Below are 15,070 nucleotides of genomic sequence, written 5' to 3' on the forward strand. Positions count from 1 at the left end.
TGAACCATCAGCCAGCCTGGCTGGTTGCTTATTCTAGCTCAGTGAATATGCCACACTGCAAATATTTGGAAAGATCTTACAGGAAATTCAACAGAAGGGTACCACAAAACTTGCAGATGTTAGCAAACACCCATCTTATCACAGAACATCTCCTATTCCTATCCACACAGCAAGATATAATATAAATCATCCAAGATTCAAGACATAACTGTTTCTAAGGTCTTAACTTCTGATGAACCCCAGTGCAGCCCAAATGAAAAGCAGGCCCTGCTGTATCAATCATTTACATGACCTGGTTCTAGAAAAGCTAACTCATCAGGAAAAAACACAAACCCACAGAAACCGATTATGTAAAAAGGCACGACTTTATAAGGAGAAGCATACAATAACCATTTAAAATTTAAATAGCTAATTTCAACAGAACTGAAGCAATGCGTCTTTTACAAGAGAACCATAAACATATCTCAGGCTGTGCAATGTTGATCTCATGACCATTCAAGCAGCAAGGAGTTGAAATTTCTTGGAAATTTTGTTTCAAGGCTTTTGAAAAACACCTTTTGAAAAGATAAATGTCACACTGAAATACTAATCTTAGCAGCAGGAACAAGTAGCAGACCAAACATCAACAAAATTTAATGGTGAAAAGTCCAGGAGAGGTTTTGGGCCAAGGGTAATCGGCAAATTATAATTTATTTAGACACAGACACACATTTAGGACTGCTGGCACAGAGGTGGTGGTTAAAAAACAAACAAATCCCATGCTCTAGCTACCTGAATAGCTTTTTCATAGGAGCAGTAGGGGAATCAGCTGAGTCAGCTGACCTACATGAGTATTAGGTGACTCAGCAGATAGCCAGTACAACCTGGTCAGCTCACCTACAGAATTATCTTATTTGTAGGTTTGGGTGAGCACAGGAAAATGGTTGCTTAAAAAGCATTATTCCTGGGGTGAAAGTTTGGTTCCTAGCTGCATGGTCTTTAAAGGCGAAAAAAACAGCAAGGACTAGGCACCTGAAGCTGGTGATGCAAGGAAGACTGGCTGAGTACCAGCCAGAGCTTAAGAGAAAAGGGTAATGGGATTGTAGTAATCAACTTCCCCAGCCTAGCGCCCTCCTGATGTTTTGGGATATAACTTGCAACATCCCTAAGCAATGGCTATGCTAGATGGGGCTGGTGGAAATCCAGTCTTAAGTTCAGTTTACCCTCATTTCTACATCAGTTTATGATTTCTCTGTGGATGCATTTCCATCCTCATTTCTTTTAATACACACATTTCTCAGTTCAATTGTGTATATTAATTCCACTAAAATACATACTTGTGTGCACTTTTCCTTAATATACACTTTTTGGGGGGGCTGCATTTTTCAGTTGGGAAACTGCAACACAACACAAAATTTGGAGGAGTGCAAATTTCAAAGGAAAGCTGTTTTTTTAATTCATGTATTGGTTCAGAAAGAATCCATTAGGTGCAAATGCGCATGAACACATTTCTTCTACTTTCCTAGTAAGGTGATTGTTTGGTAGGGATACAAATGAATGGGACAGAAGCACTTGAGGGGAAAGGTGAGCAATACAAGTATGAATATACAGTGGTACCTCAGGTTAATAACTTAATTCATTCTGGAGGTCAGTTCTTAACCTGAAACTGTTCTTAATCTGAAGCACCACTTTAGCTAATGGGGCCTCCCACTGCCACTGCACAATTTCTGTTCTCATCCTGAAGCAAAGTTCTTAACCCAAGGTACTATTTTTGGGTTAGCGGAGTCTGTAACCTGAAGCGTCTGTAATCTGAAGTGTCTGTAACCCAAGGTACCACTGTACTTAGTTTGAGATGCTAATAAGACACCCAAATGCAAATATCAGAAAAGTGTGTGTAGGTACAGATTGCCTTGTGGTTTACATTTTGTTTTTGTTTTGTTTTTGTTTGGTTATGTTTGCACTTTTTTGTTAATAAATCAATGAAACATTATTTTAAAAAACAAAGTAAGTAAGTGCAGAAGGCTTGAATTGAAATTGCATTAAAGGTACAGTATCTGTTCTTATCTTGCAGAATAAGGTAAGTCCAAATAATTCACCAATTCTGCATTCATTCACAGCTTCTTGAATCAAGTCTTTGTTAGTTAGTTAGTAAGTCTACACTTCTGCAATTGGCTTTTGACAGACCAGTTTTACATCTTCCTTTTTCTTCTTCTTCTTTTTTGCCTAGATTAGAATGTTTATGCTGTTTGAAGGAGCTCTCCAGGGTGCTGGTCTGTTTCACTGTGGCAGAGGTTTCCAACCTTTTTGAGTCCACAGCTCTCTTGACCAACTAGCGTATTTTTCCGAGTATAAGACTAGGTTTCCCCCCTAAAAAATAGTGTCAAAATTTGAATAAGGAGGTTTCATTACAGATAGTATAGGACGCCAGCAAGGTGGTTATAAGAGGGCTATTTGTCCAACAAAACTCAATAAAAAAGAAAGAAAAGGGACATAACTCTAATATGATCCTCCATGATGAATTCTGGTGACCTTGGTATAAGTCTGATCACAAAACATGACCTGAAGTCATTCAGGAAATATCCAGAGTTTCTCACATCTTGCATAAAGGTCAGCATGTGTAAATTTAGCTGCCAATACAGTCTATTCACCACCTGAATAGGAACTATCAAGATAATGGTGAGATAATTTGAAGGCAGAGAGAAAACAAAGGATGACACTAGGATGATATTCTTTCAACCTAAAACCTCCAGAATTCAGTAGTTAGTTTGGCTCTCCTTGCTCCAACAAAAATAACTCACTCACTGTTCTCAAGGAATCAGCACATGTCTGCTTCACTTAAGGACAGGTATACTCCCCCCTCCATTGCTTAACATACTATTATATGAGTCCTGCTGGTAAAATTGTCATGCTCACTTCTGTAGGTTTTGAGAAGACGTAGGGATTCTTTCACTCTTTATGTAGTCTCTCATTTTCATTTTATATAATAAACTAAGCTCTCTTTGTTAATTTGTCTCTCAAGGATCTTAATGTAAAGCTATTTGTTCACCTTTAAAAATTACTGGTTGTCCATCTGGCAGTTAAAGAGATTGTTAGGATCACCAGCCCATAACAAAAAGTATTGGATGTCAAGAACATTCATAAATGGACACACCTTGTAACTCTAGCAAATGATCCCAAACCTTTATTTAGTGTGTGTATGGATGCACATGACTGCTGGACATGCATGTGAGTTCAGACACATACTGTAATAACTGGATAAGTCTGACTTATATGCACATTTCACGCTCTAGGAGCAAAAAGCTAACTGAATTGTAGATCAACTTTGATCTAGAGATCAAAGACACATAACCCATACATTTCTTTAGAAATACACATGGCTATGATTATGAATGATGCAGTTTTTTTAAGAGTCAATGATATTTTGCAGTAAAAATAATACAAACCCTCTTTATTAATTTTCAAAGGGAAATTCCATTTTGAGCTCCTTGGAGGAAATGTGGGATATTTATTTATAATGAATAGATAAAATGTGAATGAGATGCAAAAATTAAGTCAGTGATAATTGGAGCTTAAATCTACACTAAATAAGAACACCTTTAATTTTTTACAGTAGCAGACTGGTGATAACTGTTGAGTTGATTGTATTAACAGCTGCAATGGAACCTCTGCATTAAGGTAACCCAAACTTTGACCCCCCCCCCAATTCAGCAAACTGCATAAATAATTCTAACTGAGAGCAGAAACTTTGCTTTTAAAATCAAGCTGAGCTTTTGAGGGAGCTGCAATTGCAGGACTGTGGAATACAAACAGCTGTGTGTTTGAACTTATTCCTCAAGTCTTAGTTGGCAGAGGCAAATTCAGAGTTCTGAAATTCAAGGAGGAATTCTGGAGAAGGGAATTTAGTTATTTTTACATGGTCCAATTAACCACATCCTTTGAATGACTCACAAATTTAAAAATCAACAAAATGCTAACGCAAATGCAATCAAAGCTAAAAACAGCTGTTACAAAAAAACCAAAAAAAAACTTTGTCAGCCTGTCAGTGCAAAACCAGTAAAACACTTAAGAAAATAAAATAATTTAGAGATAATTTCTCCTAGAAGACTGTGACAACGACACCAATTATTGTTGAGGAGGATATTCCAACACTGTGGCACCACCACTGAGAAGGTTCTTTCACTAAAAACTAGGTGGGAAAACCTGTAGAACAGCTTCTGATAAAGATCTCAAGGTCTGAGCAGGTATATGGAGGAGGAGGCCATCCTTCAGGTATCCCAACTAAAAGGCATTTAAGGCTTTGAAGATTAATACCAGTACTTTTCACCGTGCTCAGAAATGTCATGGTTATAAAACTATGCAAACCAGTATTACAATAGCATGATAATATTACTCAGGAGCTGTGTTTATCCCACAGCGACAGCAAACACAATAGGGTGAGTGAGTCATCTGAATGTATGCTCTCTTGCGCTCAGGAGCTGAATTAGAGGAAGAGTGAAACCCAATTCTATCACATCAAAGTTAATTGAATAATGTGGAAGGACCCCCTTTTGTCTTGCAAAGAGAATTACCCATCTCAACCCACAGGGCTTCGATATTGAACTTCCGACACCTTGACAGAAGAGACCTTATTAAAATTAATAAGCATCAACATGAAAGACAGAGCCATGCAGCCCTGAGATTCAAAGTCAATCCGTCAGAAGAAGTCACAGCTTTCCCTCATTGTGCCAATTCCCTGGTGGCAGGGAGGATGCATTCATTGTATCCTGATGTGCTCTGCTGACAGTGACATTACACTTCTGCTTTCCGTGCTGCCCCCCCCCCCTTTAATCAAATTATGCTGGAACACAGAAGTTGAAAATGCAGCCTTCTACTCTTTTTATCAATAGATTTCTAATGCATTTACAAAAGAAGGCATTAGGACCTTTACAAAAGAGCACAGATATAGGGAGAAACTAACAGGAAGAGGTTATACAGAGACCCTACACAACAACCTGGGTATTTGACGCTAGCTTCCTCCCTTCCCACAGAATCCTTTATTCGGTTGTTTGCAGGGCACTAGAGCTAAACATGGAGTTTCCAGAGCTTTCCAAACTGTGTGTCGTGACACATTAATGTGTCGACTGCAGTGTAACAGGAAAGCTCCCCGAGCTCCTCCTGGAGGGTTAGTTTAACCTCTGGTTTGCTAGTAAAACGGAATTACTGTGTCACAAAATAATGCAAAGCTGAATTACTGTGTCACAAAATGATGCATGTCCAAAAAGTGTGTCGCCAACTTGAAAAGTCTGGAAAGCTCTGCTGTACACCCTGAATCCCCCCACCCAAAACACCTAGTGTTAGATCAAATCAGACCATATTTTATTCTTTCGGGTTGAGGGCCTCTACCCAGAGTTTGGACTAACAACATATCTGAACCATTTTCAGACTGAAAAGGATGAATAAGAAATTAAAGGAAGCCAACTGCAATAAGCAGTGAGTTATGGTTCACCAGGGGTGTCATAACATTCAAAGACTCTCCTCCTTTTCTGAGGGGGCAGTAGACTAAACCCTAGCTGCCTCCAGAGGGCAGCTATAGATTTCACTTGGACTGGTCAAACAACATCTGATCCTTTTATATATGTTCATGCAAAGGTCTGTATTCCCTTTTTCCCCACATTAAACTGCACATTTTTCATTAAAAATTCTATTTAATGCCAATTTTTCAATGTATTTTCCACAAAATACTGATTTCCAAATATATTTTGCTCAAGGTACACTTTTCTAAATGTATTTTATCTTAAAAATACACATTTTAAAACACACTTTGGTAAGTGTTTTTGAGCTGAGAACTACTATATCACAAAATTCAAAAGTGCAAAAGTGGGTGAATATCTCTGTTCCAATGGGCACAGTAGTCTGTGTGGCACAGATCAGGTAAGTCCTCACAGGAATTCACAAAGATTAAATTCTTCATTCACCCCAGATTTCACTACCTTTTTGCAGAGAACCATCTGGTGATCGAAGAGGAAGAAGACACGCTGCTGGCTTCGTCCATACGGCTGATAAATCCAGGACATCTCTCCTGTATAGATCAGCTCAGAGCTGCGATCCAAGATGTCCTCCCCCTAGAGAGTATAAGACAGATGGGAGAATAAATTATCCTACCTCTCTAATTAATGGAGCATCATTTGACAACAGGGTCCTCCTATGAAATGCAATGGAATATGGAACATAAAACAGAGGTAGAAAATCTTGCTTGCAGAATGGGAAAAATCCTTTTTATTTTCAGGGAATACAAGCAACATGGACAGAAATTTAGTATGCTATATGCAGAAATTTAGTTGTTTCAAACTTCCCACAGGGATTCACATGTACCAATGGATAATAGTACATACTTGAAAGTGATAAGGTATTCCTTTTTTTCCAAATTGAATGTGAATTTTCTTACTTCAAATTTTGACATTTGAGAGCTTTAAGACATATCCGTACTTCATGGTTTGGCAAGCCTTAAAAATGAAATCTCATAAACAGCTGTCAAATAGTAAGTATCATTATATGCCAATTCCATCTATAGAACTGATATGCAGTGAAAATGAAACACCATTGCATGCTAACATCAAATAGTATCAGACACATCTACCATTGCATGTCAGCTATCAAATACTGTCAGATATTAACTGTCGAAATGAAATATTTATGTGAGATAATAAATTTAGCAAACATTTCAGCCTCCTGAAAATATCAGACATCAAAATTTGCAGAGACAATTTCAGGTAACAAATTAACTATTCTAGATGTAGGGAGGAAGAATGTGTAAATCACAGGTGGGCAGAAGATTGATCTCTGGGTGATTTTCAGTAGATGAGCAAGGATTCTTTACCCTCAATAACAGCTGCAACAAACTTAGCCTCCACCTCCGAATTATATGGACTGTGCAAGGACAAATTGTTGGGTTCAGAACTCTTTACAGTGGTACCTCTGGATACGAACGGTATCCGTTCTGGAGCCCCGTTCGCATCCTGAAGTAAATGTAAAACGCGACTGCGCATCTGTGCGTGTCACGTTCTGCTGCTTCCACGCATGCACGTGACGTCATTTTGAGCGTCTGCGCATGCGGCGAAACCTGGAAGTAACATGCTTCGTTACTTCCGCGTCGACGTGGAGCGCAACCCAAAAATATTCATCCTGAAGCTACTTTAACCCGAGGTATGACTGCAATTACAAGAGTTGTTTTCTCTGTGTGTGGTTTTTTGCACTAGGCTACTGAATCATTGGAATCTAGCAGATTACTCTGCTGCAAGCCTGCTGATACCTGCTGTAAAGCCATCAAATGTCAGGAAGGAACTTGGATTATCAGGCACTGGCTTCTTCTTCTTTTTTACACTGGAACCAATAAAAGGATCCAGCATATCTTGCTTGCCTAGATAGACGGAGGAAAGATGTGTACATCTGTAGAAAGCTCTATCATCTGCATGGTGGGAATGCAGCCTACTGTACAAAACTAAGGGTTGTGTCTGTTGCTTTGCCCTCTTTTACCTTTGGCTCTGCCACTACGAGCCTGTGGCCCCCAGAAAACTGCCCACAAGGCAATGTGGCCCTTCATCTGAAAAAGGCCCCACTCCCATTCTTGTAGATCAAGGATGGGGAACCAGATGCTTTTGAACTCTACCTCCCATCAGGCCAGGATGCTGGAAGCTGGAGTACAACACCATCTGTAGTCTACACAGTGGAGGCAAGAATCTTCTCTTCACTACTTTATATTAACTTTATGTTACAAATTAATCCATTTTTTCAAAGGCTTCTGTTTCCTTTTTTAAAAGAGAAATTATTAAAGAAAACACTTATTGGCCATCTTATGTTTTGGTCAGGAAAAAGGAGAAGAACCCTCTGCCTAACAAAAATAGAACATTTGCTCCTGGAGCCAGTTTTAGAAGTAGCTAAGGCCTGAGGACTTGAATGCCTCTGCAAGTGCTCCAAGATAATTAACTGAATCAAAAGTGTTGAGTCCCTGCAAGGGATGGAGAAATGAGACTGATATTGAAAAAGATCAGGTTTTTATTACACTGAATACTTTGGGAGCCCCACTTAAATGCACTGTATCAAGGGTATAAATAGATACATTTCAAATCTATGTTTGCAAACATGCACAGACCGGCTTAGGTGAAAAAGCTGGCAGCCTCAGAGGTCAGTATGAATTCCATATGCAAAAGTACAGTCAGCATTTTTCCTCCAAGACACGGTGATGTGCCCTGCAATGGTTAGGTTGGAGGAAAGATGCTTTGGGGATGTGGAGCCTAACATATAGGGAGGGGCTCCAGGATGCCTTCTTTTATTTTTTATTTTTTTTAAAAAGACGTATTTAGTAGACTGCCCTGAATATTTAGACAAGGTTTCCCCTGACACAATCCCCACACACGTAAAATAGATTACAAAGACACAATTTCAAACAAAATTTACATATGAACATTGAAAGTGTTTGTAATGAGCATAGTCAACACGAAACCCAAGCTGCCTCTCACACAGTGACCATTCAGCATCTTTCAGATAGGGGCTCTCACACAATGCCTTAAAAACACAATAGGTGACCAGAGTTCATCTAAGGACAGCTGTAAGACAGGTCATCCATAGTTGCTATAAGTTCTGAAGCATACGCAAGACTCTGTCTCCTTGACCCAGATGTGTGCTATGTATAAACATACCGGTTTTCTCCTCCACCTCCCTAGGGAGACTGGTGCTTTGTTCAGAAGGTACTGGATTCTCTCCACATATTATATATCTTTTAGAAAGTGTGATGATGACATTTGGGGGGCAGTTAGGCAAAGGTTGTTAGTGTTCATGAATTTCGAAAATCCCATTGACATCAGTGGGGATGTTCTTTAGAAATTAGTCCATACACCTGTGCACTTATAGAAGCATGGAAGAACAATGGGTTGCACTTGACCAAATTATTCCATGATCTCTGATGTGGGCTTGCAATGAAATGGTAAACCAATAATCCAATACAAAGAATCTCCATATTTGGTTGGCAATTAAGTGCCCATGCCTGGCAAAAGGATGGTTTCTGCAGCCCTTTTCATTAGCAGGTTGGTCATGCATGACTGACAGCTTATTAGCTTCTGCCAGTGTGTTGCTTCTCTTTCCTATGCTCCACTTTGAGCCATTATGTAAGGCCTCTTTATACCCTCTTATCCCCCACATGCTATGCCTGGTTATGCAGAAAAATAGAGAACAACAATGCACTGTGGCATCCTGGGCCCTGATTCATAGCTTTCATCAGCAACAAGGATACTGACACTCAGGACCTCCAGGTATCACTTCCGTGATAGCCTCGACCCCCAGAGAGCATGGAGCATGAGACCTCCTTGAAGAGGATTGACTTTCTGGCCTCTCCCATGGTGGGCATAAGGGTTTTCAGATTCCCTAGTGACCCCTTGAGGAGAATGAGGAGATTAGGGTTCAAACACTGAATAGGGTTGAGGTCCACCAGTTTCCAACACTATTTTCAGGACATTTAAGACTTCCAATGGGAGTAAAATTTTGAGCTTACCTGATCATGTGAGGTGGCTGAGCATGGTGTGTGAGAGTTATTTTCAGCAAATATTTATCCAACCGACTGCAGCCACCCCCATTTCCTCATCTCAACACCCTCCCCCGAAAGGAGGGATTCTGTGGGTCACTTCCAGATGACCTGTTCATTCAGCATTTACCCTGGTTTGTTTGCACAAAGTTTGCAAACATCAGCTATTCTTTTAGAACTCGTTTTGATTTGTCTGCAGGAAAGTGCAATGACATTGCATCAAGCAAATGTTATCCCACACTTTCCAGTGCATTTCCCAGTCACTTTCCTTATTACAAAAGGTCCAGTTTTGGGAGGAAATGGGTTTGTTAATCAACTTTAATCATGCAACCTGAATTTGCCTGTATGCAATTGAATCCCAAGTGAAAAGAGCAGCAGACTGGAAGCACCCATGACTTTCACTGAAGAGTGATAAGTTGGGGAGTGCAGACCACTGGTGAAATGATTCAGACCACTGGTGAAATGATTCAGACACTCAGACACCCCTTGGCCACCTCAACAGTAAGGTAAGAGTGACAAATTCCTGGTACCCCACCCATGAAAATTTCATCAAAAGTTCACTCCCCTTTTATCAAACAAAGTTCTTTTCTCATTAACTGGTGGAGAATGGTTGAAGGAAATTGCAGAAGGAGGGTTTTTTTGGCACTGCACCAGTTGCATTATTCAGCAAAACATGCCCTTTCCATGACTGAGCCTCCAGTGCTTTAATGATTGATTGATCAAAGTTTTGGGTGATAGAAAGATCAGAAAGAATGAAAAAAAGCAGGAGAAATACCATCTTTTTCATCAGCCTCATTTTTCAGACCCTCTGTTGCCGGAGACAGGAGTGGGGGATAAAATAACCTTCTTTTCTTGCAGAACCTCCATATGAGTTTCCCCCTCCCTCAAAAGGTTATCTCTTGTCAGACTGCTCTAGCTTTGAAAACAGGAAGTTTGCTGCATGCATCATATTTTTTTATTCACAACGGTCTTTGGATTTAATAATGCGGCATTAGTCCGCAGCCAGCTCTCACACATTACATAATTAAGGGCACGGAGGCTTCCATTAGAGGTTCCATAAATAACTGGAAGGTTTCTGAGCTAGAAGAAATTTAAAAGGACAGTGCCAATTACATTTTTCTACAGTTATTCATCTTTCAGTGAATTTAATATTACTGGAAAGCGCAAAAAATCACACCTCAGAGAATGAGAGTAGCACATTAGGTAAGGATAAATCTGGCTGGGCAGGGGGATAGAAAATTTGACATATTAGATGGTGGAACCATCTGAGCTTCAGAACACCGTTTCTCAGACAGAACAGCTGTATTTACAGTTAACTCTAGGGGCTAACATGGTGAGCACAAGGAAAACGGTAATCACTGACAGCAGAAGTTTCAATAACAAGTCTTGAAACACAGTAATTTATTGAATACAGAAAGCCAATACAGAATGGATCCCAGTTGCGGACGGGATCCATCTCAGAGCTCCGATCGGATCCCGAGGTTTCTGCAACTGGAGGGACCACTTCTGTGCATGCGCACAGCGCAGTAGAGTGCTTCTGCACATGCGCACGGGGCGAAACACTTCCAGATTTGCTGCTTTCGCAACCCAAAGTTTACGTTACCCAAGGGTAACGTAAGCCGAGGTGCTACTGTAAACAGTTGAATCCAATGAGAGAACATATGTATTGTATTACGCTTGTGGTAGTGAAACCTTGGGCACTGATTGGCTGAGCTGCTTCCTAAGGCACGGAATGTTCATATGCTCAGGGAATGAAACAGTTTGCGGTTCAGATTCTGGGAGGGAAGGACCAATAGTCTGTTTGGCTGAGATTAAAACCTCACACAGAGAAAGGCCAGGACTGGCAAGAAGTCCCGGGACAGAGGGTAGCCTAAAGATGGGATGGAATGATTGGTGCAAACAGTGCTCCCCCCCTAAAAAATGTTTAGGGGTTCTATCATTTTCCTACTCATATTGAAATACTGCCCCTCAATGAGGCCAAACTTAGATTAACAAAATGTTTAGGGGTATGCGTACCTCTGCGTCCCCCCAGAAAAATAGCACTGGGTGCAAAGCATGAGAGAAGGCCGTGAAAGGACAAAGAGAAACCTGAAGGGTAGGGGGTATCCAACAACACTTGAAGACCCAATATTGCAGAAGACTGGCCCAGACCAGGCTGTAGCTTTAGGAATTGAATGATGTTATCACTACACTGTGACAACTAAGGAAAACCTAGTGGGACGACAGGGGACAACTGTGTATATCCCTGAATTTGTGCATTTGTGTGCATTGAAAGCAGTGGGGAATTTCATATTTGCATTTCAACTACCAAAATCTTTTCTATGAGGCAATTGGAGCATAATAAACTAAGAGCATAAGAAGAACCTGTTGGACCAGGCTAATGGCTCATCTAATCCATTATTTTGTTCTCACAGTGGCCAACCAGATGCCTGCAGGAAACCCGAAAGCAGGACCCAAGCACAAGAGCATTCTCCCCTCCGGTGGCTTCTAGCAACTGGTATTCAGAAGCACTACTACCTCCAAGCGACGGTGCTGCAGATGACACTCAAAATGCTGCAAATGACACCCACTGCACCATTTCACCTGCAAAACTTCTCTTTAGTGGCTTTTTAGAGCTGCTTCCCCATGTTAACAATTTACACAAGGCAGGCACTGCACATAAGGTGGAGCAAGTCACCTGAGATACTGACTTCCCCTCCCCTGCCTGGTTAGAGCATTAAGTCCAACAAATGGACCATCCTGAATAGGTCCCCTGGTTCCAAGTGCCCCCCCCCCAAGTAAACATGCTTAAGATTGTTCTGCACAGCTGATGACTACTGAGTTTTAGCTGCTCCCCCCTCCCAGTTCCCTTTCCCCTTGGTTGACTTCATAGCCATTAGTAGCTTACTCTCAATCTTGATAAGGCTAAAGGAAGATAAACTCAGAGAACAAAACCTGAGCTGAGCTAGAATTAGATGTCTGATGGCGGGGCGGGGGAGAACACCACTATCTAGCTAACCCACGGGCATTTGTGTTTTGCAAAGGCCGACCCCCAAATTTAACCTTCAAACTACAGGATTAACAGAACAACCTTGAGGGCCAAGCAGAACTATGAATACTAATGCTGACACAAATAGGCCAACAAGCTTGCTTCTACTTCATGTTTCCAAATCCTTCCTCAGATGTGCCATGGTTGTTTTAGAGCAAGGGTGGCTAACCCCCTGGTACAGGAGCCTGATTACCCCAATCCCATAAAAAAATGTCTGCCCTCTCCAGCTCCTCTGATGATAGTGGCAGCAGGAAAAAAGTGTGGGAAACCCAGATAAAGTAGACACAGTGGGTCACAACCAAGTAGCTCCTACTCAACATTGCATGGCTGACAATTGCAAAGACCACCAGGGGCATTGGTAGAGTTGTGTGTGTGTCGCAGACCGGGATCTCTTTCCCCTTTGAAGCATAAAAATGTAACAACAACAAGTTGTTGTTACCCTGCACATCTGGCTAGGTTTCCCCAGCCACTCTGGGCGGCTCCCAACCGAATATTAAAAGCACAATAAAACATCAAACATCAAAAACTTCCTTAAACGGGATGCCTTCAGATGTCTTCTAAAAGTTAGATAGTTGTTTATTTCCTTGACATCGGATGGGAGGGCGTTCCACAGGGAGGGCACTACTACCAAGAAGGTCCTCTGCTTGGTTCCCCGTAACCTCACTTCTTGCAGGGAGGGAACCGCCAGAAGGCCTTTGGAGCTGGACCTCAGTGTCAGGGCAGAACGATGGGGGTGGAGGTGCTCCTTCAGGCATACTAGGTATAACTAGGCCAAGGCCGTTTAGGGCTTTAAAGGTCAGCACCAACACTTCAAATTCTGCTTGGAAACATACTGGGAGCCAATGTTGGTCTTTCAGGACCAGTGTTATATGGTCTCAGTGGCTGCTCCCTGTCACCAGTCTAGCTGCTGCATTCTGGATTAGTTGCAGTTTCTGGGTCACCTTCAAAGGTAGTCCCATGTAGAACGGATTGCAGTAGTCCAAGCAGGAGATAACTAGGGCATGCACCACTCTGGCAAGACAGTCCACAGGCAGGTAGGGTCTCAGCCTGTGTCCCAGATGGAGACATCTGCCCTGGACACATATGCATATATATTTGCCTATGCAAATTGCATACAAACCGATGCAGTGAGCCTGAGCTCAAGGTGTTTATAGAGGTTCAAAATACTTCTATTTGCCCACCTCTAAACTCTCTCTATGCTTCGAGGGAGCTGTGAGCTGTCATTAAATTAGGGTATGGATCAAGTTGTTAAGTCCCTTCATGTTCCTTGTTCTCAGTTTTTTAATCACTCTGGACATACCCTTCTTTTGCCTCTGCACTCAATTCCTCTTAATTTCCTATGTTCAAATGAATGGATGGGTTGCCTGTTCAGGAAGCAAAGGGGTTGACAGGTGCAATACAGACCTGCAAGGGTAGGCAAACAGTTGCTGTTAATGCCATTGCATTATTATCCCTACAAATTGATTTCAATGCAAAGGAAACACAATGCAAAATGTGAGGGGATGTAATTAATTATGGAAAATTAGCAAAATGAATGCAAGAACAACAGTGAATGCCAATCGTTTTCATTGCATTGATCTCTGTTCTGAACAGGAGACAAATAAGTCAACCTTGGCAATTTCCAATCCCCTTTCCATTTTTGTCAGAATTCTCCCACATTCCTAACTGCACAACAGCCCTCAATTCATTTTCAAGGCATTACACTTCAGCTTGTCCACCCTTGTGGCAAATTGATCAGTTCCTCAGGCAATTGAACATTCCTTGCAAACAAGCACCCGCTCAGCCAATTAATACAAGAAGTTTAATAGCCACAAAATCACTACAGTACTCTCCTCTAAATGGTTGGTATGCTTGGAGTGCTTTCATCTTCAAACAGGTTACAGTTTTCTTTTTTAAAGTGACTTCTATTTGGGCAGCCTCCCGAATGATTTGGAAAATTAATGTAAAAAAGATAATCCCAAGGAGAGAAAATTGGCAGATAGCCACGGTTTGCTAAAAGTGAATGCCTCAAAGTAGTAATGGTGGTGGAATAAAAATAGCAATCGATCCAAGACAGAGGTCATATTATCCTTCCACCTATACATGAATATTAAGCATCTTGAGGCTGAAATGTTCCTACACTGAGCTCTATTTTTTTTTTTTTTTTACAGCATGAGGATCCTTACAAATGAGTCACATGAGATCACAGGCAGGCATCAAAATACAGGGAAGTCACATCTGAGGCTATATTGCCTCCCAAGCAACTGCTTTTGAACACAAGCAATAATTCCAGGGGTAGCCAATGTTGTGCCCTCCAGATGTTGCTGGACTACAGCTCAGCTGGGGATGATAGGAACTGTAGTTCAGCACCATGTTGGCTACCCCTCCAATAACCCACAATCAATCTGTTGCAAACTGGTTTAGCACTTGCGAGCTTTCTTTCCAAGTTATACTTCCACTCATCAAAGTGACTCCCAGTGAGAATCAAAAAGGCTTTTGTTGGGACTGCACTGCTTTAAAAAAAAAAGGAA

The 15,070-nt window shown here is 41.3% G+C and overlaps 1 protein-coding gene across 9 annotated transcripts in view; it reads right to left on the minus strand.

Moving 5' to 3' along the window:
• ARHGEF9 (Cdc42 guanine nucleotide exchange factor 9) overlaps nt 1–15,070 on the minus strand; it is a 272,573-nt gene that overhangs the window by 17,406 nt on the left and 240,097 nt on the right. For all 9 annotated transcript variants that reach the window (XM_081179284.1, XM_081179285.1, XM_081179290.1 and 6 more), the window contains one exon: nt 5,949–6,080. In XM_081179284.1, coding sequence (XP_081035410.1) covers nt 5,949–6,080 — 132 coding nt within the window. The remainder of the gene's footprint in view (nt 1–5,948; nt 6,081–15,070) is intronic.

Source organism: Podarcis bocagei (genome assembly GCF_964188305.1).
Source record: "Podarcis bocagei genome assembly, chromosome: Z".
NCBI lineage: Eukaryota > Metazoa > Chordata > Lepidosauria > Squamata > Lacertidae > Podarcis > Podarcis bocagei.